The 27,708-nt window shown below is 47.0% G+C and overlaps 1 protein-coding gene across 3 annotated transcripts in view; it reads right to left on the bottom strand.

The window, feature by feature from the left end:
• Positions 1-27,708, bottom strand: part of LOC120401555 (pleckstrin homology domain interacting protein) — a 341,061-nt gene that overhangs the window by 179,573 nt on the left and 133,780 nt on the right. For all 3 annotated transcript variants that reach the window (XM_039531654.1, XM_039531655.1, XM_039531656.1), the window contains exons 10-13: positions 22,566-22,636; positions 21,654-21,754; positions 21,525-21,565; positions 20,209-20,307 (exon numbers count right to left, since the gene is read on the bottom strand). In XM_039531654.1, the coding sequence (XP_039387588.1) occupies positions 20,209-20,307; positions 21,525-21,565; positions 21,654-21,754; positions 22,566-22,636 (312 nt within the window). The remainder of the gene's footprint in view (positions 1-20,208; positions 20,308-21,524; positions 21,566-21,653; positions 21,755-22,565; positions 22,637-27,708) is intronic.

Below are 27,708 nucleotides of genomic sequence, written 5' to 3'. Positions count from 1 at the left end.
CAACCTTTCAGTCTGTTACAGTTTTCCCAACCTGAGAAATTCTTCACATATATAACTCTTCAAGCTGAAGAAGATTTATGGTCTATCATGAACCTGGTTGGTGAGCTACTACCCAGGGATTTGCCTAACAACAGATTATGTTTTTCCACGATTGGAAAAACCAAAGTACCAAATTAGGCAGAATTTAGAAAGGATTCCTGCTGACTAGGTAAAATTACGAGGCCATACCTACAGATTTTTCACATGAAGAAAATATAATTGTGCTTTGTCAGCACAAAATGTATGAGGTGTAAACTGAACCAGATTCATTTAACTGGATCCTGGAATATTTTAAGTTTGAGGTCTCTGATCATCAAGCATCTCTCCCTCTGCTAACAGTACTATCCTTCAACAGGTCAAAAACTGGGGATTAGAAATAAAGTTGTTCCTGCGTGAGAGATTAAGGTGTTTAATAATTATGAAATTATGCTGCCACGAAACTGTAAAATGGAGAATATCCTTTGAAGTTTGGTGATAGGATATTTTTAAATCAGCCATCCAGATCAGAGAACAAAAATGTAGGGAGATCAGAGAACCAGTGCTGCCTCAGCCATGTTTAGGTAATGATTAGGGGGGAATCTGGGACACATGATTTATGAGGAGAGGCTGAGGGAACTGGTCTTATTTAGTCTGCAGAAAATAAGAGTTAGGGGGGATTTGATAACAGCCTTCAACTACCTGAAGGGGGGTTCCAACGAAGATGGAGCTAGGCTGTTCTCAGTAATGGCAGATGACAGAACAAGAAGCAATGGTCTCAAGTAGCAGTGGGGGAGGTCTAGGCTGGATATTAGGAAACAATATTTCACTAGGAGGGTGGTGAAGCATTGGAATGGGTGACTTAGGGAGGTGGTGGAATCTCCATTCTTAGAGGTTTTTAAGACCCGGCTTGACAAAGCCCTGGCTAGGATGATTTAGTTGGGGTTGGTCCTGCTTTGAGCAGGGGGTTGGACTAGATGACCTCCTGAGGTCTCTTCCAACCCTCATCTTCTATGATTCTATGATGGGGCAACGAGGATGAGTCCGGCTCCATTCATCTCGAGTCTGGTGATGACTTGGGGAAGGACTGGGTTAGGAGGGAAGGCATAAGAGACGAAGCCTACTCCCCAGAGCAAAATAGGCAACACTTCCTGTTTTCCCACACCACAAAAAGGTCAATCGTGGGGATGCCCCATGTTGTGAATACCATCCAAAGGACCTCCGTCTTTAGAGACCACTCGTGGCTTGGAGAGAAAATCCGGCTGAGATGATCCGCAAGACGGTTCTGGACCCCCTGGTAAGTGGACAGCTACCGGGGTGATGCCCTCTTCAACTTGGAACTGCCACTGGTTGATTGCCTCAGACAGAGTGCTCTGGAGTGAACTCTCCCTCGTTTGTTCACAGTATTGAACGAACAGTATTGTTAGTCAGTATGTGAACCGCTGAATGTCTGCAGTCCCTGAAAGCACGACACAGGTTGTGGAGGGCCTGAAGTGTCAACATGTTGATATGGAGCAAGGCCTACTGTTTCGACCACAGACCCTAAGGCCAGATGCGCTCCCCAACTCAGAAGGGACACATTGGTAACCACCGAGTTGGTCGGAGAGGGGGAACGAAGGGGACACTTTGGCACACGTTGTGTGGGGACTCCCACCAGCGCAAGGACTCTAGGACTGATGGAGGAGGTGAACCTATCTGTCTAGAGAATGCCGGGCAGGGTGGTAAACCATCCTCAGCCACATCTGAAGAGAACGAATGCATAACCTGGGAAGATGGACCATCAGCGTACACGCAGACATGTGGCCCAACAGGCTCAAGCACATACAGACTGTTCTGGACGCTTGTGATTGCAAAATGAGGCACAGCTGTCATATCATCTGGAAGCGGTCGGTCGGCAGGAACGCCCTCAACCTTGTGAAAGCTAACTTGGCCCCAATTAACTCTATTTGCTGAGTGGGGGTCAATGTCGACTTGACAGTTTTTAGAATGAGTCCCAAACGGTGGAGTAAGTGTAGCATTGTGTCAACATGGGTGAGCACCTCCTCTCCGGAGCCATCCTTCAGTCACCAGTCATCAAGGTAAAGGAAAATGTGGATCCCCTTCTTCCTGAGGTATGCCATGACCACCACCATGCATTTGGTGATGACCCAGAGGGCATAACAGAGGCCGAACAGGAGAACTGTGTACTAAAAGTGGTGATCTCCTACCTTTGAAGATCTATCCTGTGACTCAGCAGAATGGCCACATGGACGTACGCATGTTGAAGGTCCAGAGAAGTGAAAAAACAGTTACTAACTTTTCGATAACTGTTGTTCTTTGAGATGTGTTGCACATGTCCATGTCATGTTAGGTATGTGTGCACCGTGAGCACAGTCAGCGGAAATTTTTCCCTCAGTGGTACCCATCAGGTCAGCTCTAGTGCCCTCTGGTGCCACACACTCAAGCACAGATAAGAGGTCTGGCCAGCCCCACACCTTCTCAGTTCCTTCTTGCCAGCCAACTCCAACAGAGGGGTAGGAGGGTAAGTCATGGAATGGATATATCAACACATCTCAAAGAACAACAGTTACAGAAAGGTTAGTAACAGTTTTTTCTTCTTTGAGTGGTTGCATATGTCCATTCCACATTAAATGACTTCAAAGCAATACTACCAGGAGATGAGATCGGAGTCCATGGACATGCTGACGGCAACGTGACTTGGCCAAACCTGGCATCATCTCTAGCTTGCTGGGTGATGGCATAATGGGAAGAAAACATATGTACCAATAGACCAAGTTGTCACTCTGGAGATGTCCTCGATCGGCACCTGGGCCAGGAACACTGCTGAGGAAGCTTGCGCCCTAGTAGAACAGGACGTCACTATAGCCGTGGCAGGACCCCCACCTGCTTATAGCACATGTGAATGCATGATGTGATTCATGATGAGATCCTCTGAGCCGAAATAGGAAGGCCTTTCCATCCTGTTCAATACTGCCACAAAGAGCTGCGTGGATCTATGGAATGGTTTTGTCTTCTCAATCTAGAATGCCAGGGCGCATCTAATGCCCAGGTCATGGAGATGTTGCTTCTCCCTGTCTGCATGTGATTTCGGGAAGAAAATTGCAGAAAAATAGCCTCATTACTGTGAAATTGCAAAACCACCTTCAGGGGGAACACGGGTTGAGAGTGAAGTTATACCCTGTCCTTAAAGAAGTGTATGGGGGTTAGGACGTAAGGGCCCTGATCGCTGAGACTCTCCTGGCTGAAGTGATCGCCTCTGGAAAGGTACAACATAGGGTATGTTGCCAGTGGCTCAAACTGGGGTGCCCGTGTCTTTTGAAAAGACCAGGTTCAGGTCCCACAGCAGAACTGGCCCCAGAATCTGAGGGTATCTTTTTCTAGGACCTTCAGAAAACGAATGGACATCTCATGGGAGAAAACCGATTGCCCATCCACCAGGGCATGGAACGCCGAAATTGCTGCCAGGTGTACTTTAACTGATGGTGTACTGGTCTGCAGTATCAGGTCTGGGAGGAGAGGTAGTGGCATCAGAGTTGCTACTGAAAAGCCTAGCAGTGCGGTGAACCAGTGTTGGTGGGGCCAGGCTGGCACTACGAGACCGACTCACACTGTGTCTCGCTTGATCTTCAGTAGGATCTTGTGAACTACAGGAAGGGGGGGGGGGTGAAGAAAGAGGCATAGCGCAGGTATCCAGGAAACCACTTCAAGCTAGGGGATGCGGCAGTACCCTCAGCAGCCCTAGTTCCAGCACCTATAATGCCCTCTGTGCCAAGCGCTTGGGGGTACTGCTATACCTGGATCCAAAGCCAAATAAGGGTGACTGGGATGGGGAGGGGGGTATTGGGAACAGTTCCTCAGCTGGGGATATGATTCCACTTCTAAGTCTGACAACGAGTCTTCCTCCGGGGACAATGGAGGGGTGGTACCACTGAGTGCCAGGGAACAGTGCCACGGTGGGGAGACCTGTGTCGAGGCCAGCAGGAATGGTTTCTCTCTCAGTGGTACCAAACAGGAGATCGGAATAACAGACTCCCTTCTGCTCACCAGCACTGACGTCGCTGACTCTTGTACCGCCAATGGCAGTACCAAAAGCACCAGTAAGTCTCTGGCTGCAACAAACACCTCCAGGATAGACAGCATCATGATCCGGCTGGTGCCACAGTTGTCCCTGTGGTGCCGAAGGCTGAACCGGGACCAGACTCAGCAGAGCCTGCATACAGGATGGAGTCAATGGTACTGCCCTTGGAGCGACAACAGAGGAGTAGCCAGACTCAGTTCACATTCTGCTGTGCTCCCCTGCTTGGCTTTCTTCAGTCACGGAATGCCCCCTCTAAGCCAGCTGTTTATGTTTTTTCTTTGGCAGCAATGACAGGAAATGGTGCTGAGAGACTCTCAGGACGGGAGGAGCACTCTGCACTGACTCTGAGGTACTCTGTGCCAGTCTGACTGGCTCAGCTTCTATGAGGGTCAGAGCACTGTCTCTGTCAGGTGTGACTTCAACCTGGTCTCCAGGATCCTATTAGTATGGGGCTTGAAGTTCCAGTAGATTTGACAGCGATCCTCGATATGAGTCCCTCTCCCAGGAACTTCAGACAACTGGAGTGTGGGTCACTCACAGGCATAGGCTTGCCGCAAGCGGCACAGGGCTTGAAACACAGACTCAGGAATGCCCAGTACCGGGAGTGAAAGAAGACTCTGCTAACACAGCGAAAACAGCAACTACCTACGTACAACAATTTCACAACTGTCCAAACCAGAAATAAAGAACTGGGACAAAAGAAACTAAGACCACAGAGAAGGATCTTCCACTGAGAGGAGCTTGACGGAATAAGAGGAACAATTCCAGCAACTGTCATAGGGGGAAAGAAGGAACTCAGAAGATGCAGGGTTGGCCAGACCCCTTATACGGGCATGTATGTACATGGCACCATAGACTGCCAAAGCAGACGCCATGGGTATGACTGAGGGAAAAATTTCCAGCAACTGTGCTCACAGTGCACACACACCTAAAGCAGAGTAGATGTGCAAGAACTCGAAGAACCAGTCATTCTGAGACAAAGCAGGGAGGCTAGCTGACAGAGTGACCATGCAGAACCGCACATATTTGATTAACTTATTGAGTCCACGGAGGTCAAGGATGGGCCTCATCCTGCCCTTGGATTTCAGTATCAGGAAATACCGGGATTGAACCTGCAACTGTAGTGTTCTCGCCGAACCTCCTCCACCATCCCAATGATATCAGAGAGCTGATCTGCTCGAAGAGCAGTAGCTCGTGAGAGGGGTCCCTGAAGAGGGATGGGGAGGAGGCAGAGAGAAATAGGATGGTGTAGCCTAATCTGAAAGTGTCTAGGACCCAGCTGCCAGACATTAACAAGACTCAGGCATTGTAAAGGCCAGCCAGCCAGCCTGTCCCCAAATAAATTGGGGGGATGGTGAGGAAGGAAGAACAACTGGAACAGTGCTCTGGACCAACGAGTCAAAATGGGAACTTAGCAGACGCAGAAGCAGGGTGTGCAAAGAAGCTGGGTCATGAGCTTGAGTGCTTCATCTTGTGAGATCTATCCCTTTCCTGGGATTGTCTTGCTATCTCAGGAGGAAGGACACACAAAAGGTTGCTGTGGCCTGTACATAGATGGCATACACACCCACAGCTAGACCTCAAATCCTTGGAAGAATTCAGGGTTTCATCAGTCTTGTCCAAAACCAAGGTTTGGCCATCCGAGGGCAAATCCTCAATAGTTTGCTGGACTTCCAGCATAATCCCCAAGTTCTGGAGCCAGGAAGCCATTCTCATAGTAACAGCGGAGGCCCCAGCCCTGTCTGAAGTGTCCACCACATCAAGAGTAGATTGCAACATTTTTGCCACCAAGCAGCCCTCAGTGACAAACACCCGGAATTCATCCCTGGAGACCTCAGGCAACAGTTGCTCAAACATAGCCATAGCCGACCAGCTAAGGAAGTCATATTTAGCCATGTTTGGCTTCCTGGTTTGCAATACTCATCTGAAGTGATGATGAGGTGGATATCTTCCTGCCTAGAAGATCTAGTCACTTCAAGTCTCTGTCTTTGAGGCAGGACTTGAATCTGTCCTGCTGTGCCCTGTCATTCACAGTAGCGAGTTTGGGGCTATGTGGGAATAAAATCCCTCGTGTATCCCTGTACCACAGGAGTTCTCCAACTTTTTTACTGGTGACCCCTTTCACACAGCATGCCTGAGTGTGACCCCACTTATAAATTAAAAACATATTTTTATATGTTTAACACCATTATAAATGCTAGCGACAAAGCTGGGTTTGAAGTGGAGGTTGATAGTTCACGATCCCCCATGTAATAGCCTGTGACCCCAGAAGGGTCCCGACAGAACCCCTGCTGTACTGGAACAAAACAGCACTTCTCCAGTGTTGTGGTGTTTTTTGTTGTGTTTTTTGTTTTCTTTTTGTTTTTTTGGCAGTTCTGGGCCCGCAGAGAGAAGCCGGAGAGAATCCACGGCCCCACACCTGCTGGGGACAGAGAACATCGACGCCCGCAGCCCTGGAATTCTCTGTCCCCGGCAGGCACATGGCCGCGGCTTCTCTACAGCTTCAGAGAGAAGCCATGGCCCCGCGCCAGCCGGGGACAGAGAACACCGGCACCCACAGCCTGCAGCTTCTCTGTCCCCGGAAGGCGCGGGGCTGCGGCATCTCTCCCCTGGTGGGCACTACTTTTCACACCGTGTCACTAGGCAGGCACACATAAATGCCCCGGCGGGTGCTGGCACCACGTTGGGGACCACTGCATTAATCAGAAGGGCCACTCTCCCAGGGACAGAGGGTTGGAGAACGTCCATCTGTTCATGGGTATTCTGGAGAAATGCCGCCTGAATACCGAAGGACAAAGCCAACCAGCATAACAGGTCCTGGTAGGACAAACCAGACAACACTGCATTGTCCTGGGGCAGCATCTCTGGATGAGAAAACTCTGGTGGCTTCATGGGAAGGGGAACCACAAGCATCTTGTCTTGCAGCTGGTCTGCAGCCACCAATGGCGCACAAGCAAAGGATCTCGACCCTGAGGATGAGTGAGACTTCTAAAACGGAGGAACTCCCCACTGAGCCCAAAGTGGCCACTGGTATCAGTAAGGTATTGGTACCCAGTAGGCACCGGGCCAGGGACCTCCATCCTGGCCTTGAGGTGCATGCCAAGCTTGTTAGCTGTATCAGTCCACTATTGGCCCCACAATGCCCTCGGGTGAAGTGGAACAGGAGAATGAGGAGCCCGAGTCTGAAAAAGAGGAGTCTCAAAGATATGGGAAGGGTGACTCCAGAGGGAGCCAATAGGTGATCTAACTCATCCATAGCCCAGAATGAGTTCGGGATTGGTGCCCCTGATGTAGTCAGCACCACTGGAAGGTCAGTGCCGCAGGCAAAGTCATCAAAGGCAAATGCAAACAGTGGTACCGGAGTACCCACGTGCATCAATGTCATCTGCAAAGTCAACTGTGTCGGTGCCAAGGAAGGGGCCAATACCAAAGAATCTTGTATTGTTTTCAGTACTGTGTCCACGCCAATCCTCAGAAGCGGTGCTTTCTGGTGCAGTGCCAAGACGTCAGCAGCATGCTCCAGCTGGGGACCCATCGCAGCCACCAGACTTGTGAAGTCCTGGACCAGCAGTGAGGATGGGACTGAAAGGTAGAGTAGATTCATTGTAGCCTGGTACATCACTGATACTGTCAGTACCAACATCATTCCTATCAGTACCAGACTCAATGCCTTCCCTGCCCTGTACTGAGGGATGATCAGAAGCACAAGCACCAGCACCATGCTGCACACCGGAGCTGGTCTCGTGCCAGTCCGTGCTTTTCTTAGGGGATGCAAAAGAGTCACCCCAGGACCTGGATCACTCCCAATCTGTCTTATGTGACCTCTTTTTAGGTGCCGACGATGCAGAAAGGTTCCTGTGCTTCTTCAGCGCGGCCCTTGCCCCGGAATGGAAAGCAGCAGCAGCTTTCTCAGCTGGAAGGCAATCTGCAGCCCAAGGAAGGCCTCGGTACTGGGTCAAGCCTAATGGCCTGCTTAAGCAGGTGCTGCTTAAGGCAAAGGTCCCATGCCATCTGATTCCTCTTCTTGAATGATCTGCAGATTGAACAGTGCTCCTTAAGGTGGGCTTTGCCAAGGCAGAAAAAGACCATTTGTGGGGGTCACTGTTAGGAATCACCACTCCACATGAAGGGCAATGCTTGAACCCTACTAAGGACATCACCAGGGAGCACTACCCCTACCACTATACTATACATTATAACTTTTAACTACCACTACCAACTAACTAGCTATGAACTATATTCAACAAAACTAGGCTAAGATATACATTTGCAAGATTGTGAAGCAACAACTGCTTAGAGCTCCAACTACAGCCAACTGGTGGTAAGAACAAATTCCAGGCACGGGACAGCACTGCCTCGTATAGCAAGAGGAGGGGCTACAGGTAGGAGGCACTAGTGCCGTTGATCTAGGCAACAGTCTCCGGTTCTGTCATGCGGGGCGCACACACACCTACTTGGAATACACATCTGCATCTATTAAAAAAAAAGAACTGAAGTGAGAAAGATATATGCTTCTTTGAGATCAATCAAGCATAGAAAAACATCTTGGAGAAATTTCCTGAATTAGAAGAGTGTGATCTTCTCTCTGGAAATGAAATATTTTGACATGAAGGAGCTAACGACTGCAATTTTATGAGTTTCAATGTACTCAGTCTTGATGTTTGTTACCAGGTGTGAGAAATATGTAAGTCAAATGAAAGACAATAATAATGATATTCTGGAAGCAGTGACTGAGTGGGTTACAGTCAGATAGAAAACAGGGAGTGTGGGGATCCACACTGACAGAAATGTCCTGGCAAACTCTAACTACTGTGGCCATCTGACATGCACAAATCATACTGACATGACACAGACCCAAAAGGCAGTGACAGGTACTTCATAAACTCTATGCAAATTGTGTTGTATACGTGCATGTTCACTGACCCTGAGGACAGTTGCATCTTTTGCTGGAATTAGTGGGTTTTAATCTGTTGAAAACTTGAATGGTTCACTTTAGGAAGAGAGGAGTTTTAGAAATTACACTTTGTACTACATATGTGTTAACACTGTAGGCAAGCAGGGATAGGTGGAGGAGACAGTGAGCCATCAGGGTTGAATTATTTACAAATCAAGGCATTTACAATAATTGATAATTTTAAAAAAGTTATTGATTTAAATCAGATTGAGGCTTTGTAAAACTAATTAGAAAATCTGTACTACTGAGATTTTATAAAAAGTTATTAACTAAGTTATACATTTTGTTTTTTTTTTTAATGCCACTGCCAGAGTATCATCTTTGCCTTTTGACAAAACTGCTAGAGACAGAAAACAAAATATTGAAAAATAAAATGTTGGGCAGAATTTTGAAAAACACTCAAATACTTTAGGTGTCTAACAGTGTCTACACCGAAAAAAAACAAGGCAGCAGTGAGTTTCAAACTTCAGGTCAAGTGACTTGGGCTTGCACAACAGCAATAAAAATATCAGGATAGATGTTTGGGCTTGGGTTGGAGCCAGGACTCTGGAACCTGGCGAGGGAGTGGGTCTCAAAGCTTGGGCTCCAGCCTAAGCACAAATATCTACACTACTATTTTTCGCCCCTTAGTGCAAGCCTGAGTCAGTTGATTTGGGCTCTGAGACTTGCTGCCACATGGGTTAAGCTTACAGAATATGCAATTTAGTAGAAAAATATCACTAGGTAAAATCTGAAATTCTATTTACAATTAGGAAGCAAGTACAAAACATCCACTTTAGCATTTTAAGATTACTTTATTCCCATTTTATAAAGTAACTGTCAACACATAAATAAAAAATGTAAATAAAAAAATTAAAAATCATTAGATTAAAAAATAAGATCAGTTTTTATATTTTATCCACCCTGCGCACCACTATTAAAAAAATGACATTGATAACATATAGTATATCATTTAAGTTGCTTCTTTTCAAGCAGAAAAGATTCTTTTTAGTGTCTGATGTCTTAATGACTACAAAAATGCAGTCAAGTTAGCCTTCATCAGACAACCAGAGTCACTCTATACAGGATGAAAAGAATGAGTAAGAGTGAGATTCTAGCCCTACTCTGAAGATAATTTATCCCTTTAAAGCAGGGGTATCAAACTGAGGGTCGCAAGTTTACTATGTGGGGGGGTTGTGAGCTGACAGTTCTACGCATGGCTGACAGCTGGAACCCCGCCATGCATGGGGCTGACAGCCCAAGCCCCTCCAGCCCAGCTCCACCCCCAATCCCACTCCACCTCCAAAGAAAGGGTGCCAAAATAGAAGTTTGCCCAGGGTGCCATTTTCCCTAAGGACAGCCCTGGCACTGAGACAACATTAGAGGGCTTGATTGTTCAGCAGCTGAAGAGCTGCATTAAACCACAGACCAATCATAACACTGAGATTGGCAAAAAAACCAAACCAAAACAAAAAGATAGGCAGCCGTGGCATTAGGGGGGCCTGCAGGGGTTATATCCACCCCAAAATTTGCCTTAGCCCCCTGTAGCCACCCCTAACAGTTCAAAGGTCAAATGTTACGCAGATGTAAGGGCAGCATCATATATCATTGCCATACTTACTTTTGCAGTTCTCTGCTGCTGTTGGTGGCGACACTGCCTTCAGAGCTGGGCGCCTGGCCAGCAGTTGTTGCTCTCCAGCTGCACAGCTCTAAACACAGTACCTGCCACCAGCAGCAGCGCAGAGGTAAGGGTAGCAATGAGGCACTTGTAAGCCTGCTGTGAAAAGTGATATTTGTATGTTTGTTAATATCACTTTTCACAGCCTTCCAAACTAACTAGCAAATCAAGTGTTATTGACAGTTTCTCCATGCCCCACCCCAGTATTAAACAGTAACTATTTTTAAAAATTAACATTTCTGCTTATAGCAATCATTTAATAAAAATGTGTTTTACTCTTAATTTAAAAGTGGTGAGAAAAGGTAAATTCATTTTAAACAACAGGGTTATAAATTTAGCATTTAAAAGAGTGTTAAATATAAAAAAATGTGTTTTTAATGTATAAGGGGGGTAACACTCAGAGACTCGCTGTGCGAAAGCAGCTGCTAATACAAAAAATTTGAGAACCACTGCTTCAGAGGTCAGGATTTCTTTTATTACCTGTTCTAAGGGGCTCATTGACTACATTTTGGAGCTAGAGCGGGTTGGGGGGTAAGGCTATATGTGTTTAGTCTTGCCTTTGTATGACTGAAAAGGGGGAAGAGTCAGATTGAAGAAAACTTGACTGAATGACTTGGTGGGAGGAAAGACAAGGTAAGGCCAGCTAGAAAGCAAAGACAATGGTTTAGGCTATAGTATGATCAGAGCAGGCAGCAACCAGACCATGACTCAGGAATGCCAGCAATGTGATGCTCAGATGCTATGCTGTTGAGTACAATATAAATGCCTAAACAGATCTGCTTCCTTCATCATTGTGGGTCCTAGTAACAACATTAAAAAATTGTAAGGAAGAAAGAAGACTACACAGGAAGCTGAAAGAATGAGAAAAAGGATGTGAAAGAAAACATCCAATAGGTAAGGAAAGATTTTGGCCACACAGGGAGAGTATAGAGAACTTCAGGTTTTACTCAACTGACCCTTGGCATGTCTTCCTACCTCCAGAAAAAAACAAAAAATCTTCAGAAGCTGGCTCCAAGTAGTCACTAGCAGGTGCACAACCCCAGCATTACAGAATCCAATAGGGTGGATTTATTCCACTAGAAAATTGTTCTTAAGAGGGTTTATTCTTTCCCTTGCATTCCAACTTCTGGGCTATGGCATAACCCTTCAGTCAAATATGAAAGTTGTTCAAGTGTGAAAACCCACAAAAAATTGACTGACAATCTCTTTTGATGTTTTCAATAAATTCTCCCAACACTCTTATCAAAGAGAAGTACCTGATCATCTTTTCAACAAGGAAAGAAATTCTGCAGTTCTTTTAGTGATTTTGAAAAGAAACTAATTACAGTGCTCAACCTAATCCCAATAATAGTGCTGCTGTGCTGAATACTAGTACCATGTCAGCTCAAAGCCTGTATGGATGCTAAAGAAGAAGCTGAAGTAGCAAGAAGAGACACAATCATTCTAATCTGTACTAATGTGTGTTGAAAAGAAAAAATTCTGCAAATTTATTACGACAGCTGGTATAAAAGTAGAAGCACAATATACAGAACAAGAATCAGAAGTGAACAAGCCCCTATATACTCTTGTAAACAATCTGCATTTTGTGGCAAGACTCATTACAGTACTCTGGTGTAGCAGATGTGATAAAACTGTAGAAGATTGATTTAAAATTACCAAATGCAGATTTTAAAATTAAATATGAAAATAAATAAAATAATCAGTACTAGAGAACTATAAATTCTTGCATTTTGATAAGAAGTTTTATTCACAGTCCCACAATTTCAGTTTTCAATGTCCAGCTGATTTGTGTATTAACGTATGACTGCATCACAGGCTATATCTCACTAATTCTGCTCCACCAGAAGGCATGTTAATATAAACAAGGTTTTGGAGGCTTTTGGTGTTTTGTTTTGTTTTTTAAACACTGTATCAGTTAAACCCATGGGGGTAAAAATACTGGAAACCACCTGAATCTTCTCTACATGAGGTCTTCAGTTCTGAAGCACTTAGAGGAGAGGAAAGTGATCAGGAACAGTCAGAATGGATTCACCAAGGGCAAGTCATGCCTGACTATCTTAATTGTCTTCTATGAGGAGATAACTGGCTCTGTGCATGAGGGGAAAGCAGTGGATGTGTTATTACTTGACCTTAGCAAAGCCTTTCATATGGTCTCCCACAGTATTCTTGCTGGCAAGTTAAAGTAGTATGGGCTGGATGAATGGACTATAAGGTGGATAGAAAGCTGGCTAGATCGTCGGGCTCCAGGGGTAGTGATCAATGGCTGCATGTCTAGTTGGTAGCCGGTATCAAGAAGAATGCCCCAAGGGTCAGTCCTGGGGCCGGGTTTGTTCATTATCTTCATTAATGATCTGGAAGATGGCGTGGACTGCACCTTCAGCAAGTTTGCAGATGACACTAAACTGGGAGGAGTGGTAGATATGAAGGGTAGGGAAAGCATACAGAGGGACCTAGACAAATTAGAGGATTGGGCCAAAAGAAATCTGATGAGGTTCAACAAAGACAAGTGCAGAGTCCTGCACTTAGGACGGAAGAATCCCATGCTACAGACTAGGGACCGAATGGCTAGGCAGCAGTTATGCAGAAAAGGACCTAGGGGTTACAGTGGACGAGAAGCTGGATATGAGTCAACAGTGCACCCTTGTTGCCAAGAAGGCTAACGGCATTTTGGGCTGTGCAAGTAGGGACATTGCCAGCAGATCGAGGGACGTGATCATTCCCCTCTATTCGACATTGGTAAGGACTCATCTGGAGTACTGTGTCCAGTTTTGGGCCCCACACTACAAGGAGGATGTGGGAAAACTGGAAAGAGTCCAGCAGAGGGCAACAAAAATGATTAGGGGGCTGTAGCACAGGACTTATGAGGACAGGCTGAGGGAACTGGGATTGTTTAGTCTGCAGAAGAGAAGAATGAGGGAGGATTTGATAGCTGCTTTCAACTACCTGAAAGGGGGTTCCAAAGAGGACGGATCTAGACTGTTCTCAGTGGTAGCAGATGACAGAACAAGGAGTAATGGTCTCAAGTTGCAGTGGGGGAGGCTTAGGTTGGATATTAGGAAAAACTTTTTCATTAGGAGGGTGATGAAGCACTGGAATGGGTTCCCTAGGGAGGTGGTGGAATCTCCTTCCTTAGAGGTTTTTAAGGTCAGACTTCACAAAGCCCTGGCTGGGATGATTTAGTTGGGGATTGGTCCTGCTTTGAGCAGGGGTTGGACTAGATGACCTCCTGAGATCCCTTCCAACCCTTATATTCTATGATTCATTCAGTGCAGCTGAGATGATGAAAAATGTATTTCTAAACTTCCTCAGCAAAGACAAAGCTTAGACGATGTCAAGGGGGAAGCTGGCAGTTTTGCAAAAGGGGAGGTGTCAGAGATAGAAATTGCAACCACATGCACTATCTTTGCAGACCACAGTATTAACGTCACAAATGTTATATGGATCATTGTAGGCTAGTGACTGTATTCTACTCAATGAGTCAGGGTTATCCTATGTTCTCCAGGAACTAAAAACAGTGCGGGATTACTACTGCAGTCCATGGGACTATAAACAGAACCAGAGAAGGACCACACATTGGGGTAATTTGCATATAGTGGTTCAGGCTAGGCTTGAAGAAACACAGGAGACAAAGAAAGAACTTGGGGAATAAAGGGCCATCTTAACCCAACAGGAGGGTTCTTCTTTTTGATTCAACAAATGAACAAGGCCTTTTGTTCAAAGGGGAGCACATCCATGTTGAAAGGTCTGGAAACTGCCAGGATCTCCATAGGACTGATGGGGGATAGTGATGAAGTATTTAGAGCTGTTTGGTTACTATTAACCATTGGTATTTCCAAGTCACAAAGGGAGATAAAGCCTGTTTTTCCTCTCCCTGTGTGGTAGAACCACCTCATGCTTTTACTTAAACTTTGACCTAGTCTACATACAAAAAGTTTACCAGTAATAGCTATACAGGTATTACTATACCAACAAACCCTCCTAGAGTGCTTTTGCCAGTATAACTTATACCAGTTCCCTAAACAAAACAAGTTATAGTGGCAAAAGCACTTTTTTGCCAGTATGAATGCATCTGCACTAGGGGTTTTGCCTAGTGTTTAAAAAAAAGTCTTTAAAAAAAAAATCACTCTCCCTAAATTGACATCACTATTCCGGCAAAAGTTTTAACTGCAACCCTGGCCTTTGCCTCTGTGCTCCAGAAACGTATCTAAGTCCTTTAACATGGGTCTCTAGAGGCATGGCTACACCTGTGAGTTAGAGCGCATTAAAGTAGCCCTGTGCGCTCTAACTCCTGACACATCCACACTGGCAAGGCATGTAGAGCGCTCTGACTCCGCAGCTAGAGCACTCCTGGTAATCCACCTCATGAGTGGAATAACCGCAGTGCCAGTGTGGATGCCCTCGTCTGTTAATCCGCTCTGATCAGCCTCCAGAAGTGTCCCACAATGCCTGTTCCAGCCACTCTGGTCAACAGTTTGAACTCTACTGCCTGGCCCTCAGGTGACCAATCGTCAGACCTGCCCTTTACATTCTCTGCGAATTTTGAAAGTCCCCTTCCTGTTTACTCAGCCAGGCGTGGAGTGCTCTTAGCGAATCTTTCCAGGTAACCATGCCTCCACACGCCAGGTGATTCCTGGCATGCAGCAATGGCAAAGTGCTGGACCTCATCAGTGTCTTGGGGGAGGAAGCTGTCCAGTCCCAGCTGCGGTCCAGCCTTAAGAATCACAATACCTTTGGGCAGATATCAAGGGACATGATGGAAAGCGGCCATGACTGGGATGCACTGCAGTGAAGGGTTAAACTGAAGGAGCTGCGGAATGCCTACCACAAAGCCCGCGAGGCAAACTGCTGCTCCGGTGCTTACCCCACGACCTACTGTTTCTACAAAGAGCTGGACGCGATACTTGGGGGCGACCCCACCTCCACTCCGAGTACCACCATGGACACTTCAGAGCCCAGTTTAACAAAGCAGGAGGAGGAGGCGGAGAAAAGCGGGAGCGAGGGTGCTGAGGAGGAGGAAGACACGTCGGCATCCCTAGATGCATGCAGCCAGGGGCTGTTCTCAAGCCAGGAGGAAGGTAGCCAGTCGCGGCGGCCGGTGCTTGGGGAAAGACAAATACCAGAGGAGGTGCCCAGTAAGCGGCTTTTATTTTGGGAAGGAAGTTATTCGGTGCAGGCTCTTGGGGTGAGGAGCGTTAGGCTGTATGCATGCCTAGATGCGGACCAGGGCATTGATGTGCTCTCTCACATCGCAGTAATCAGCCTCAGTGATCTCTTCAAAGGTCTCATCCAGAACTTGGGCAATGTGCCTGCGCAGGTTTCCTGGGAGAGCCACTGTGGTCCTTGCCCCAGTCAGGCTAACTTGTCTGCACCACTGTGCCGTGAGGGGTGGGGAGACCATCGCTGCACACAGGCAAGCTTCATATGGGCCAGGGCAGAAACTGCATTGTAGTAGAAGACCCTCCTCCCTTGCTTCCCAGGTCACCCTCAGCAGCAAGATATCTTCCAGGATGAACTCCTGTGGAAAATGTGGGGACATTGTTCAGTATAGGAGCCCACTACAGCTGTTGGCTCTCCCCAGGGCACAGAAATCCAGAGGACAGTACGGCCGTGAAACAATCAGTCTCCCTTGACCCTGTGTTTACTCACCATTTTGGAGCTCCTGTGGGTTATGTCTGCTCGCTTTGGGACGGGCAAATTATGCTATTGCGTAGACTGTGCTTGCCCTTAAGTACAGGGGAATCATTGCTCTGTCTGGTGTGAACAATGCTGCTGTTAAGTGTTGCATTTTGCCTTTACAGATGCAACCTTGAGATCTCAGCCATCCGTGTTATCACTGGCCAAAAGACTCCAAAGAATTAGGAAGAGGCCACGAAGAAGCAAAGAAGACATGCTGCATGAAGTAATGCAGCAGTCCCTTGATGAGAATCTAAAAGAGCAGGAGTGGAGGGAGAGTGAAAGGAGGATCTGCCAGCAGAACGAGGAGCGCCGGCACAAAAGCATGGAGCTCCGGCAGCAAAGCACAGATCAGCTGATAAGCATCATGGAGCACCAAGCAGACTCGATCCAGGCGCCCACCCCTCGCTCCCCTCCCCCATCTGCAGCCCTTGTCCCATAACTCTCTCTCTCCCATAACTGCCCCCATGTCCCCTCCAACCCACTTTCCCCAACACCCGGGTTCTTATCACCAGCAGCTGCCTCCAACATCTGTAGCTTCACCACCCAGCCCTGAAAACTACGAACCTTACCCATTGCACTCAACCCCCAGCACCATGCATTATAGCTATCCTGAAGTGCAGCACTCATTGCACAGCACTCCAGACAGAAAGGCTGAGTATAACAGGACATATGCAAATCTGTGATTGTACCATTTCCCACCCCACCCCCTTGCCCTTTCTGTCTCCCAAGCAGCTGTGTTTCTTTTCAATAAATGAATTTTCTTTTCAATAAATGGATTTTTTGGCTTTGAAAACATTCTTTATTATTGCATATAGTAAAAGATACCTTAGCCCAGGAAAGAAACAGGTACTGCAAGTCAGCATAGCAAACACAGATTCCTACTAACATTGGAACCACTGCACTTCACTCCCATGCAGGGCACCAAACATTACTGGTGACTTTCAGCCTCAAATTGCTCCCTCCCTAATCCTTGCAGCCCCGCGCTGGGCCCCTCTAATAGCCCTGCTCTCTGGCTATTCAAATTCAGCTTCCAGGTGTTGAACTTCCGAGTTCCATGCCTGAGTGAATCTTTCACCCTTCCCAAATGTTATGGAGGGTCCAGCACGCTGATATAACTGCGGGGATGCTGTCATCGGCCAGGTCCAGCTTCCCATACAGACAGCACCAGCGGCCCTTTAAATGGCCAAAAGCACACTCCAGTCATTCTGCACTGGCTCAGCCTGTTGTTGAACCGCTTCTTGCTGCTGTCAAGACTCCCTGTGTAGGGTTTCATGAGTCATGGCATTAAAGGGTAAGCGGGGTCTCCAAGGATCACAATGGGCATTTCGATTTCCCCTAAAGTGATTTTCTGGTCTGGGAAAAGAGTCCCAGCTTGCAGCTTCCTGAACAGGACAGTGTTCTGAAAGATGCATGCGTCATGCACCTTTCCGGGCCAGTCTGCGTTAATGTCAATGAAACACCCACGGTGATCCACAAGTGCCTGGAGAACCACAGAGACATACCCCTTCTGATTAACGTACTCGGAGGTTAGGTGGGCTGGTGCCAGAAATGGAATATGCGTCCCATCTATCGCCCCTCTGCAGTTAGGGAAGCCCATTTGTGCAAAGCCGTCCACAATGTCCTGCACATTACCCAGAGTCACAGTTCTTCTGAGCAGGATGCGATTAATGGCCCTGCAAACTTGCATCAACATGATTCCAACAGTCGACTTTCCCACTCCAAACTAGTTCGAGACCCATCGGTAGCTGTCTGGAGTTGCCAGCTTCCCGACTGCAATAGCCACCTGCTTCTCCACCGGCAGGGCAGCTCTCAATTTTGTGTCCTTGAGCTGCAGGATGGGGGCAAGCTCCTCACACAGTCCCATGGAAGGGGCTTTTCTCATCCGAAAATTCTGCAGCCACTGCTTGTCACCCCAGACTTGCAGGATGATGTAATCCCACCACTCAGTGCTTGTTTCCCGAGCCCAAAAGCAGCGTTCCATGGTGGTGAGCATGTCTGTGAATGCCACGAGCAATCTCATGTCATATGCGTTATTCGAATCAATATCATCGGAGTCCTCACTGTCAGTTTGGAACTTAAGGAGTAACTTGACTGCCAAACATGACGTGCTGGCGAGACTCGTCAGCCTATTTCTCAGCAGTTCGGGCTCCATTCCCACAGACCGAAAGGGAAGACAGAGGGCACAGTACAAAAAACGTAGAAAGATGGCGCCAAAGTGGAAGGAAGCACAGGGATTGCTGGGATGCAAACCGATGCATCCCGGGGCATTGGGACAGGACCCAAAATGCCCCGTGCCCCTCACCCCCTTCCCACAAGCCAGAGTGCCAGAATGGGAAGAAGTGCTCTGTGGGATAGCTGCCCATAATGCACCGCTACCAATGCTGCTGAAAGTGCCACAAATGTGGCCACGCCAGTGAACTTGCAGCTGTCAGTGTGGACACACTGCAGCGCTTTCCCTACTGCACTCTCCGAAGGCTGGTTTAACTCAAAGCGCTCTACATCTCCAAGTGTAGCCATGCCCTAAAAAATCCCCTGTATGCTTTGCTAGCTCTGTGGCTGGAAGATTTTAGCAGCAGTTTTCCTTTGACCTCTTAATGAAACAGTAGTGCAAACAGGAGTTAAGGTGCATCTGAGAGGAACTAGCTTGAGCAGCTGAATATGTAGTCAAATATATTTAAAAAATAAAGTTGAAATCCTAAACTGCTCAAGATAGTTAAGACCAAAGCAGACCATGAAGAACTTCAAAAAGTTCTCACAAAACTGAGTGATGGGCAACAAAATGGCAAATGAAATTTAATGTGGATAAATGGAAAGTAATGAACATTGGAAAAAATAATCCCAACTATACATACAATATGATGGGGGCTAATTTAGCTAAAACTAATCAGGAAAGAGATTTTGGAGTCATCGTGGATAGTTCTCTGAAGATATCCATGCAGTGTGCAACGGCAGTCAAAAAAGCAAACAGGATGTTAGGAATCATTCAAAAAAGGATGGAGAGTAAGACGGAGAATATCTTAGTGCCCTTATATAAATCCATGGTATGCCCACATCTTGAATACTGCGTACAGATGTCGTATCCTCATCTCAAAAGATATACTGGCATTAGAAAAGGTTCAGAAAAGGGCAACTAAAATTATTAGGAGTTTGGAACGGGTCCCATATGAGAAGAGATTAAAGAGGCTAGGACTTTTCAGCTTGGAAAAGAGGAGACTAAGGGGGGATATGATAAAGGTATATAAAATCATGAGTGGTGTAGAGAAAGTGAATAAGGAAAAGTTATTTACTTGTTCCCTTAATATAAGAACTAGAAGCCACCAAATGAAATTAATAGGCAGCAGGTTTAAAGCAAATAAAAGGAAGTTCTTCACACAGCGCACAGTCAACCTGTGGAATTCCTTGCCTGAGGAGATTGTGAAGGCTAGGACTATAACAGGGTTTAAAAGAGAACTAGATAAATTCATGGAGGTTAAGTCCATTAATGGCTATTAGCCAGGATGGGTAAGGAATGGTGTCCCTAGCCTCCGTTTGTTAGAGGGTGAAGATGGATGACAGGAGAGAGATCACTTGATCACTCCCTGTTAGGTTCACTCTGGGGCACCCAGCATTGGCCACTGTTGGCAGACAGGATGCTGAGCTGGATGGACCCTTGGTCTGACCGAGTATGGCCATTCTTATGTTCTTATGCTTCAGAACAATATGCTTTATATTTAACTCCTCTTAAGTGATTAGGTGCTATGTCAGTAACTAGCATTAGGGTTGAACACACTTCAAATTTGCACGATTTGATGTAGACCATTTGAAAGCAGACCATTTGATGTTGCTTACCCTGTTGGACGAGTAGCCATATCTAACAAAATACTCTTCCACTCCCTTCGTTTAAATTGCCATATGCGTGCTGTCCCATCACGGCTTCCACTCACAAACCTACAAAAGAAAAATTAACATTCAATATCAATCAGAGGCAAGACAGTTCATATGAAAATTGACTATTAATCATTAGGTTTTTATTCTGTAATGTACTACACAAGTGCACCAATATACCTGTTATTTCAAAAACTCTGCACTACTGATTTTGGGTGAAATGTACTTCAAATACACAGAGAGAAACATGGTGAAATTCACTTTCCAGACCCAGTACTACAGCCTACAGGCTGGAATAACTCCCCACACACATTGTCGTATGTGGATCATGTGCCCTCATCCCATGTTTTGCCCAGTTACCACTCTTTGCCCTGTTGAATATGCGACCACAGTGGAGACATCAAGGTAACTCTATACAGATGCTAAGCCAAAGCCCCCTCTCTTCATACAGTTCCAGTGCAAAAGCTAAGTGGTGCAAAAGGCCAAGATGCCAGGAAAGCAGAAATTAAAGGTAAAGACACACCTTATTTAAATAAGCAAAACCTATCCCTGAGGTAATTTGGAACTGTGTATTTTGTCACAGTTGCTATGATATCTAAATTGAACTTTTTTCTCCCTTATGGCTTAAGTTTGAAAAAACTGATGGTACTCTCCCAAGCTCAGTTTAGAGCAGTTTATATCATGATAAAATTGCATATTAGAACACTAAATGTCAGTGGGGGAAATGGTTGCCTTCCTAATGAATTTACATTTCTTTCCTTATCTTTCAAGTCAACCATCTAGAAGAGCTTTACAAATTATTGTGATATTTATAAATAAATAAATAAATAAATAAATAAATATCTACTCCTCATAAATTTCAGGCTAATCAGACAAACACTGGCCAGAATGCTCTTCCTTACCCTACCAGATTATTTTTGCTGTGAATCAAGTTGCCACTTACTAAAAATGCTATTTAAATAGCCTTTTAGGACAATTGATGAAGTATACTACAAATATTTCCAAAGTGTACCAATGCATCTTTCATCTCTTCATAACCCACAAACAATTTGGTCATTAAGTAACTAAGCATTAGGCACTTGTGACGAAAGTGATGATAAAGAGGAAGCCATATAATTATTTTAAATAAATCTAACGATAACCCATAAAAACGACTAAATATTGCAGATTACCTTTAAATATAAGTTAAGCTCGAGAAAACAACTGACATTTGGAAATTATTTTCATGAGGCTGCAAAAATTGTCCTGAAATAAAAACATACAAATATTCGCTTGCTTACCTGTTACTAGTGTTAGAAAACTGAATGCTGTCAACTTTGTCCTACATAAAGAATACAGAAATTACCAATGAATTCAATCTATCAACATATTTTAATCAAATATTTATGTAATTTTAAAATAGTATTTACAGTATGAAACTCCAACTCTGATATCTTCTCTGGCTGACCTGATCCAAAGAAATAAACCCTAATGATGTGATCTGTACTTCCAGTGGCCAGAAACATTCCGCCTAAGAAAGATAAGCACAAATAAGCAACAGTCATGAGGAAAAAGGTAACGTAACATTATTTGAAAGCTGTCAATGACCTTAAATGTATTAAAGTTTATTTATTACCATAAAAAGTTTATAGCTAGGTTGACTCATCATTTTTCATTGTCCGTTTATTTAATATTCAAAATTACATGAAAAATCTGAGACACCAAGCATGTTAGAAAATTTTACATGTACACAAATGATTCCTAATTTTTCTTAAAATAATATTACGCAATTGTATTTTTTTAAAGTAACTTTTCATAAGCAAAACAAATGTAGGATTTTTTTTTTTTTTAAAGAGGACATGGACAAAGGGAGTTGGTTTCCAAACTCAACAGAAGATTTGAATTCTCTCTGGTCACTGGAAGCAGAATTTTCAAAAATGCCTAACATGCTTAGAAGCTTCGGTCCAGTTTTTAACTCTACTTGTCCAAGTCCCTTATAAAAACTTCTGTGAATGATGTATAAACAAACCCTTTGATGCTCTCCCTTATGCACAGTACACATTGCTCTTGGAGGAAACTAAAATCACAAAAACACATTAACTAGATTTTATACCTAATGATACCCAAGGAGTCCTATATAGCAAACATGAATTGTCTATGCACACAACATGAAAATCCATTATTATTAATAATTCTAAGCTCTTACATAGCATGTTTCTTCAGTAGATCCCATCCAGCTAACTAAGCACACACACTGTAGTAATAGTACTATATTTTACTAAGGTCCTTAAATGCCTTATTACAAATCTTTATATTAAAGAGGTAGAAAAGAAAATCTTTACCAGCACTAAAAGAAGAACAGATCATTTGAACTCCAGGGCGAGGACGTTCCATAAACTTTGTTGGCCTCTGACTAAAAATAAGAAAATAATTAAATAAAAAAATCATTTTCCTAGGGATATTATCATAATCAGAAGCAAGTCTGTATCTCAAAAATAAGTACAGAACAACAAAATTAAACATCAAGTAACAGATGGCTAGCCATCTATAAACAATTTTATGTCACTATGCTTCATGATCTGATCTTGTGGAATTACAGAACCTCTAGATAGACTACAGTATGCATGCATCACAGATTTCTAGCACACTTAAATGAGTTGCAGTATATTCTTACACAAAACCATGCCCAAAGTCACTTTCAAGAAAAAGAGGTGGACATCCATAGCGCCGTGTTTTAAACCAATGAATACATGTGACCTCAGCTGTTCCACTGTCTTCTCAGAGCAAAAACCTGTTTATTCTGCACACAAAAAAAGAAAGCTAGAAGTTGTTTTATAAAAGAATATGTTGAATAAAGGAACAGGTATTAAAAATAGACCAGACTTTACAGAAGCATCATGATATCCTATGTAACTTCCATATATTTTTTCCCTTTTGGACATTTCAGTATCTGATATGAGTAGTAGAAAAAAACGGTTACCCACCTTTTAGTAACTCTTGTTCTTTGAGATGTGTTGTTCATGTCCATTCAAAGTAGGTGTGCGTGCGCCGCGTGCGCGCCAGCCAGAAGATTTTCCCCTAGCAGCGTCCGTAGGGTCGGCCCTGGCACCCCCTGGAGTGGCGCCACAACGGCGCCCTATAAAGGGGCTCGCCGACCCTCCACCCCCTCAGTTCCTTCCTACCAGCACTCTGTCAGAGGGGCAGGAGGGTGGCTACTGGAATGGACATGAACAATACATCTTGAAGAACAACAGTTACTAAAAGGTGGGTAACCGTTTTTTCTTCTTCGAGTGGTTGTTCATGTCCATTCAAAGTAGGTGACTCACAAGCCTAACCTTAGGTGGCGGGGTCGGAGATCACTGCTAACTGGAGTACTGCACGACCGAAGGCTGCATCATTCCTAGCCTGGTGCGTGATGGTGTAGTGTGACGAGAACGTGTGGATGGAGGACCACGTGGCCGCTCTACAAATCTCCTGAATCAGGAACTGAGCCAGGAACGCCGCAGAGGAGGCCTGCGCCCTAGTGGAGTGGGCCGTGACCGGAGGGACAGGAGTCTTAGCTATACTGTAACATTCCCGGATGCAGGTCGCGATCCACGAAGAGATTCGCTGAGAGGAGACCGGGAGCCCCTTCATCCTATCCGCCACTGCGATGAAGAGCTGAGTTGAGCGTCTGAACGGCTTGGTACGCTCAATGTAAAAAGCCACGGCCCTGCGGACATCCAGGAAATGTAACCTCCGCTCCTCACTGAAAGAGTGTGGTTTCGGATAAAACACCGGGAGAAAAATCTCTTGACCCATGTGGAACTGTGAGACGACCTTGGGTAGGAAAGCCGGGTGAGGTCTAAGTTGGACCTTGTCCTTATAGAAGATATTGTACGGGGGCTCGGATGTTAACGCCCTGAGCTCCGACACCCTCCTGGCCGAGGTGATCGCCACCAGGAAGGCGGTCTTATACGACAAGTACAACAGGGAGCACGAAGCCAGAGGCTCAAAGGGAGGTCTCGAGAGGGCAGAGAGGACCAGATTCAGGTCCCAAGCAGGGGTCGGCTGACGAACACGCGGAAATAGCCTGTCCATACCTTTGAGGAAACGCCCGACCAGCAGGTTTGCAAACACCGAGGTACCCTCCTCTCCCAGATGGAAAGCAGAGATGGCCGCCAAGTGAACCCGAATCGAGGAGAGGGAGAGGCCCAGTTGTCTGAGGTGGAGCAAATAGTCTAGGATAATGGGGATTGGGACACCCAGCGGATTGTGACCTCGCTGACCCGACCATATGGAGAAGTGCTTCCATTTGGCCAGGTAGGTGGCCCTAGTTGACGGTTTCCTACTACCGAGCAGCACTTGTCTGACCTGCTGGGAGCACTGCATCTCCACCGGGTTCAGCCATGGAGCATCCATACTGTGAGGTGAAAGGACTCGAGGTTCGGGTGGCGGAGGGAGCCCCGGTCCTGCGTGATCAGGTCCGGGAGCAGGGGTAGCGTCAGGGGCAGCGTCAGGGGCGCCTGAACGGACATGTGCAGGAGTGACGTGTACCAATGCTGGCGTGGCCACACCGGAGCTATCAGGATTACCCACACGTGATCCCTGTGAATCTTCAAAATCACCCTGTGTATCAGGGGGATCGGAGGAAAGGCGTAGAGCAGACCAACCCCCCAAGACTGTAGGAAGGCGTCCGACACAGACACCTGACTGCGGCCCAGGAGGGAACAGAACCGTCGGCACTTTCTGTTTTCCCTCAAGGCGAACAGGTTTAACCGGGGAAAGCCCCAGAGCTGGAAAATTGAGCGTATCACATCCCATCGGAGGGACCACTCGTGACCCCGGAACGAGCGGCTGAGGGTGTCCGCCAAAGCATTCTGGTCCCCCGGAAGGTAGAATGCCATCAGGTGGGTAGCATTGTGGACGCAGAAATCCCAAAGCGCGAGGGCTTCCCTGCACAGGCGAGAGGAGCGTGCACCCCGTTTGTTGATATAAAAGACTGCCGACGTGTTGTCCGAGAGGACTGAAACACATCTGCCAGCCAGGTGGGACCGGAAGGTCAAACAAGCCAGGCGAACCGCTCTCAGCTCCCTGACATTGATATGCATTGACATTGAGGTCCTCCAGCAACCACAAGCCCTGTGTCCTGAGGTGCGCTCCCCAACCACAATCCGAGGCATCCATTACCAGGGAGAGGGAGGGCTGAGGGGCAGCGAAGGATACACTCATGCAGACTTTCTGCGGGTCGAGCCACCACCGCAGCGAGCTTAGCACCGAGCGGGGAATGGACACCACTAAGCCCAAGAGGTCCCTGGCCGGGTGATAAACTGTCGCTAACCAGGACTGTAGCGGGCACAGCCAGAGTCTGGCATGGTCTACCACATAAGTGCACGCCGCCATGTGACCCAACAGCCGGAGGCAAACTCATGCCGTGGTAATTGGGGCGCGGTGCAGTCCGAGGATGAGCTCTGAAATCGCACGGAACCTGGATTCCGGCAGGTACGCTCTGGCGTGGGTGGAGTCCAGAACTGTTCCCATGAACTCTATTCGTTGCGTCGGAGACAGGGTGGACTTGGCTTCATTCAAGAGGAGGCGGAGAGCGAGGAAGGTCCGCCTGATGAACGACACCTGGGTCTCCACCTGCTCCTTAGAGCGGCCCTTTATGAGCCAGTCATCCAGGTAGGGGAATACCTGGATACCCCGCCTGCGCAGGAAGGCCGCCACGACTGCCATGCACTTCGTGAAGACCCTTGGAGCAGCTGACGGGCCTAACGGGAGCACTGTGAACTGCAGATGTGCATTGGCCACGACAAACCTGAGGTACCGACGGTGTCAGGGAATTATGGCAATGTGGAAATAAGCGTCCTTTAAGTCGAGGGCAGCATACCAATCTCCTGGATCCAGGGAGGGAATGATCGAGGATAGGGAGACCATGCGGAACTTGAGCTTTCGCACAAACTTGTTCAGCTGCCACAAGTCTAGGATGGGTCTCAGGTCCCCTTTCGCCTTCAGTATTAGGACATACCATGAGTAGAAGCCTTTGCCCCTGAGCTCCTGCGGGACTTCCTCCACCGCCTCTGCCTCCATGAGGGACTTCACTTCTTGAGTTAGAAGTTGCTCGTGACATGGGTCCCTGAAGAGGGACAGGGAGGGGGGCTGGTGGGGCGGGAGGGAGGAGAACTGGATAGAATATCTCCTCTCTACCGTGCAGAGCACCCAGCTGTCTGACGTGATCCGGGACCAGGCACAGTAGAAGAGGGACAGACGTGACCAAAAGGTAGGGGTAGAAGGATCCAGAGTCTCGATTGGTAGGTCGCCCTCGACCGTACCATCAAATAGGGGGTCTAGGCCCCGATGGTGGTCTCGATTGACCGGACGCCTGGCTGGAGGGGTGGCGTTGGTGACACCTCCTGCCATTTCTGCCCGGCCTGCGCCCCAGCTCCTGGTGAGAGTCTAAGGCTGGTAGGGGCGTGGGGCCGTCTGCAGCCTAAACTGCCTGCGCTGGGTCGCAGGGGTATGTAAGCCCAGCGAGCAAAGCGTGGCCGCGAGTCCTTTAGGCTATGCAGACGTTTGTCCGTCTTTTCTGAAAATAACATCTGCCCCTCGAAAGGGAGTTCTTGAATGGGCTGCTGGACCTCATAGGGCAGGCCCGAGACCTGGAGCCAGGCTCCCCGCCGCATGACCAGGCCCGTGGCCAGGGTGCGCGAGGCTGAGTCTGCCGCATCTAAGGCAGCCTGGAGAGAGGCTCGGGAGATCAGCTTTCCTTCCTCCACTAGGGCCGAAAACTCTGACCTCGAGTCCTGGGGAAGGAGCTCCGTAAACTTCAACATGGTTGAACACGTGTTATGACCATATTGGCTTACAAGTGCCTGTTGGTTGGCAATGCGGAGTTGTAGGCCTGCCGTGTACACTTTCCTACCAAAGAGGTCGAGTCTTTTGGCGTCCCTGCTCTTTGGTGTTGACCCCTGAAACCCTTGACGCTCCCGCTGGTTGGCCGCATCCACTACCAGGGACCGGGGTGCGGTGGGTGTACAAGTGTTCGTGCCCTTTAGAGGGGACAAAATAGTACTGCTCCGTTCTCTTGGCAGTAGGGGCCAGTGAGGTTGGCGTTTGCCATAAGGTGTGGGATGTATCCGCTATAGTCTTCATCTGCGGGAGATCCACCCTGGATGGCCCTGAGGGAGCCAGAATGTCTACTACAGGGTCCGCGTCCACCTCGATTTCCTCAGCTTGGATTGCGAGGCTCTGAGCTGCTCGCCGAAGCAATTGTTGGAGGATTCGAGTGTCCTCCAGGGCCAGTGCCGCAGCCATGCCCGAGACCACTTCGTCCGAGGAGGAAGACAAGGAAATTACATGGATCGGCCCTTCCTCCGGTGCATGCAGCCCTTCGGGGTCCTGCGGCACACGGGACTGTGGTTGTGGTGCCGGTTCCGATTCTAAATGCGGTACCGCAACCGGTACTGGGGTCGCCAGTGAGCGGCTTGGCGTATCAGGCGGTGCCTG

Source organism: Mauremys reevesii, linkage group 3, assembly GCF_016161935.1.
Source record: "Mauremys reevesii isolate NIE-2019 linkage group 3, ASM1616193v1, whole genome shotgun sequence".
NCBI lineage: Eukaryota > Metazoa > Chordata > Testudines > Geoemydidae > Mauremys > Mauremys reevesii.
This window is presented reverse-complemented; position numbering and strand designations above follow the sequence as displayed.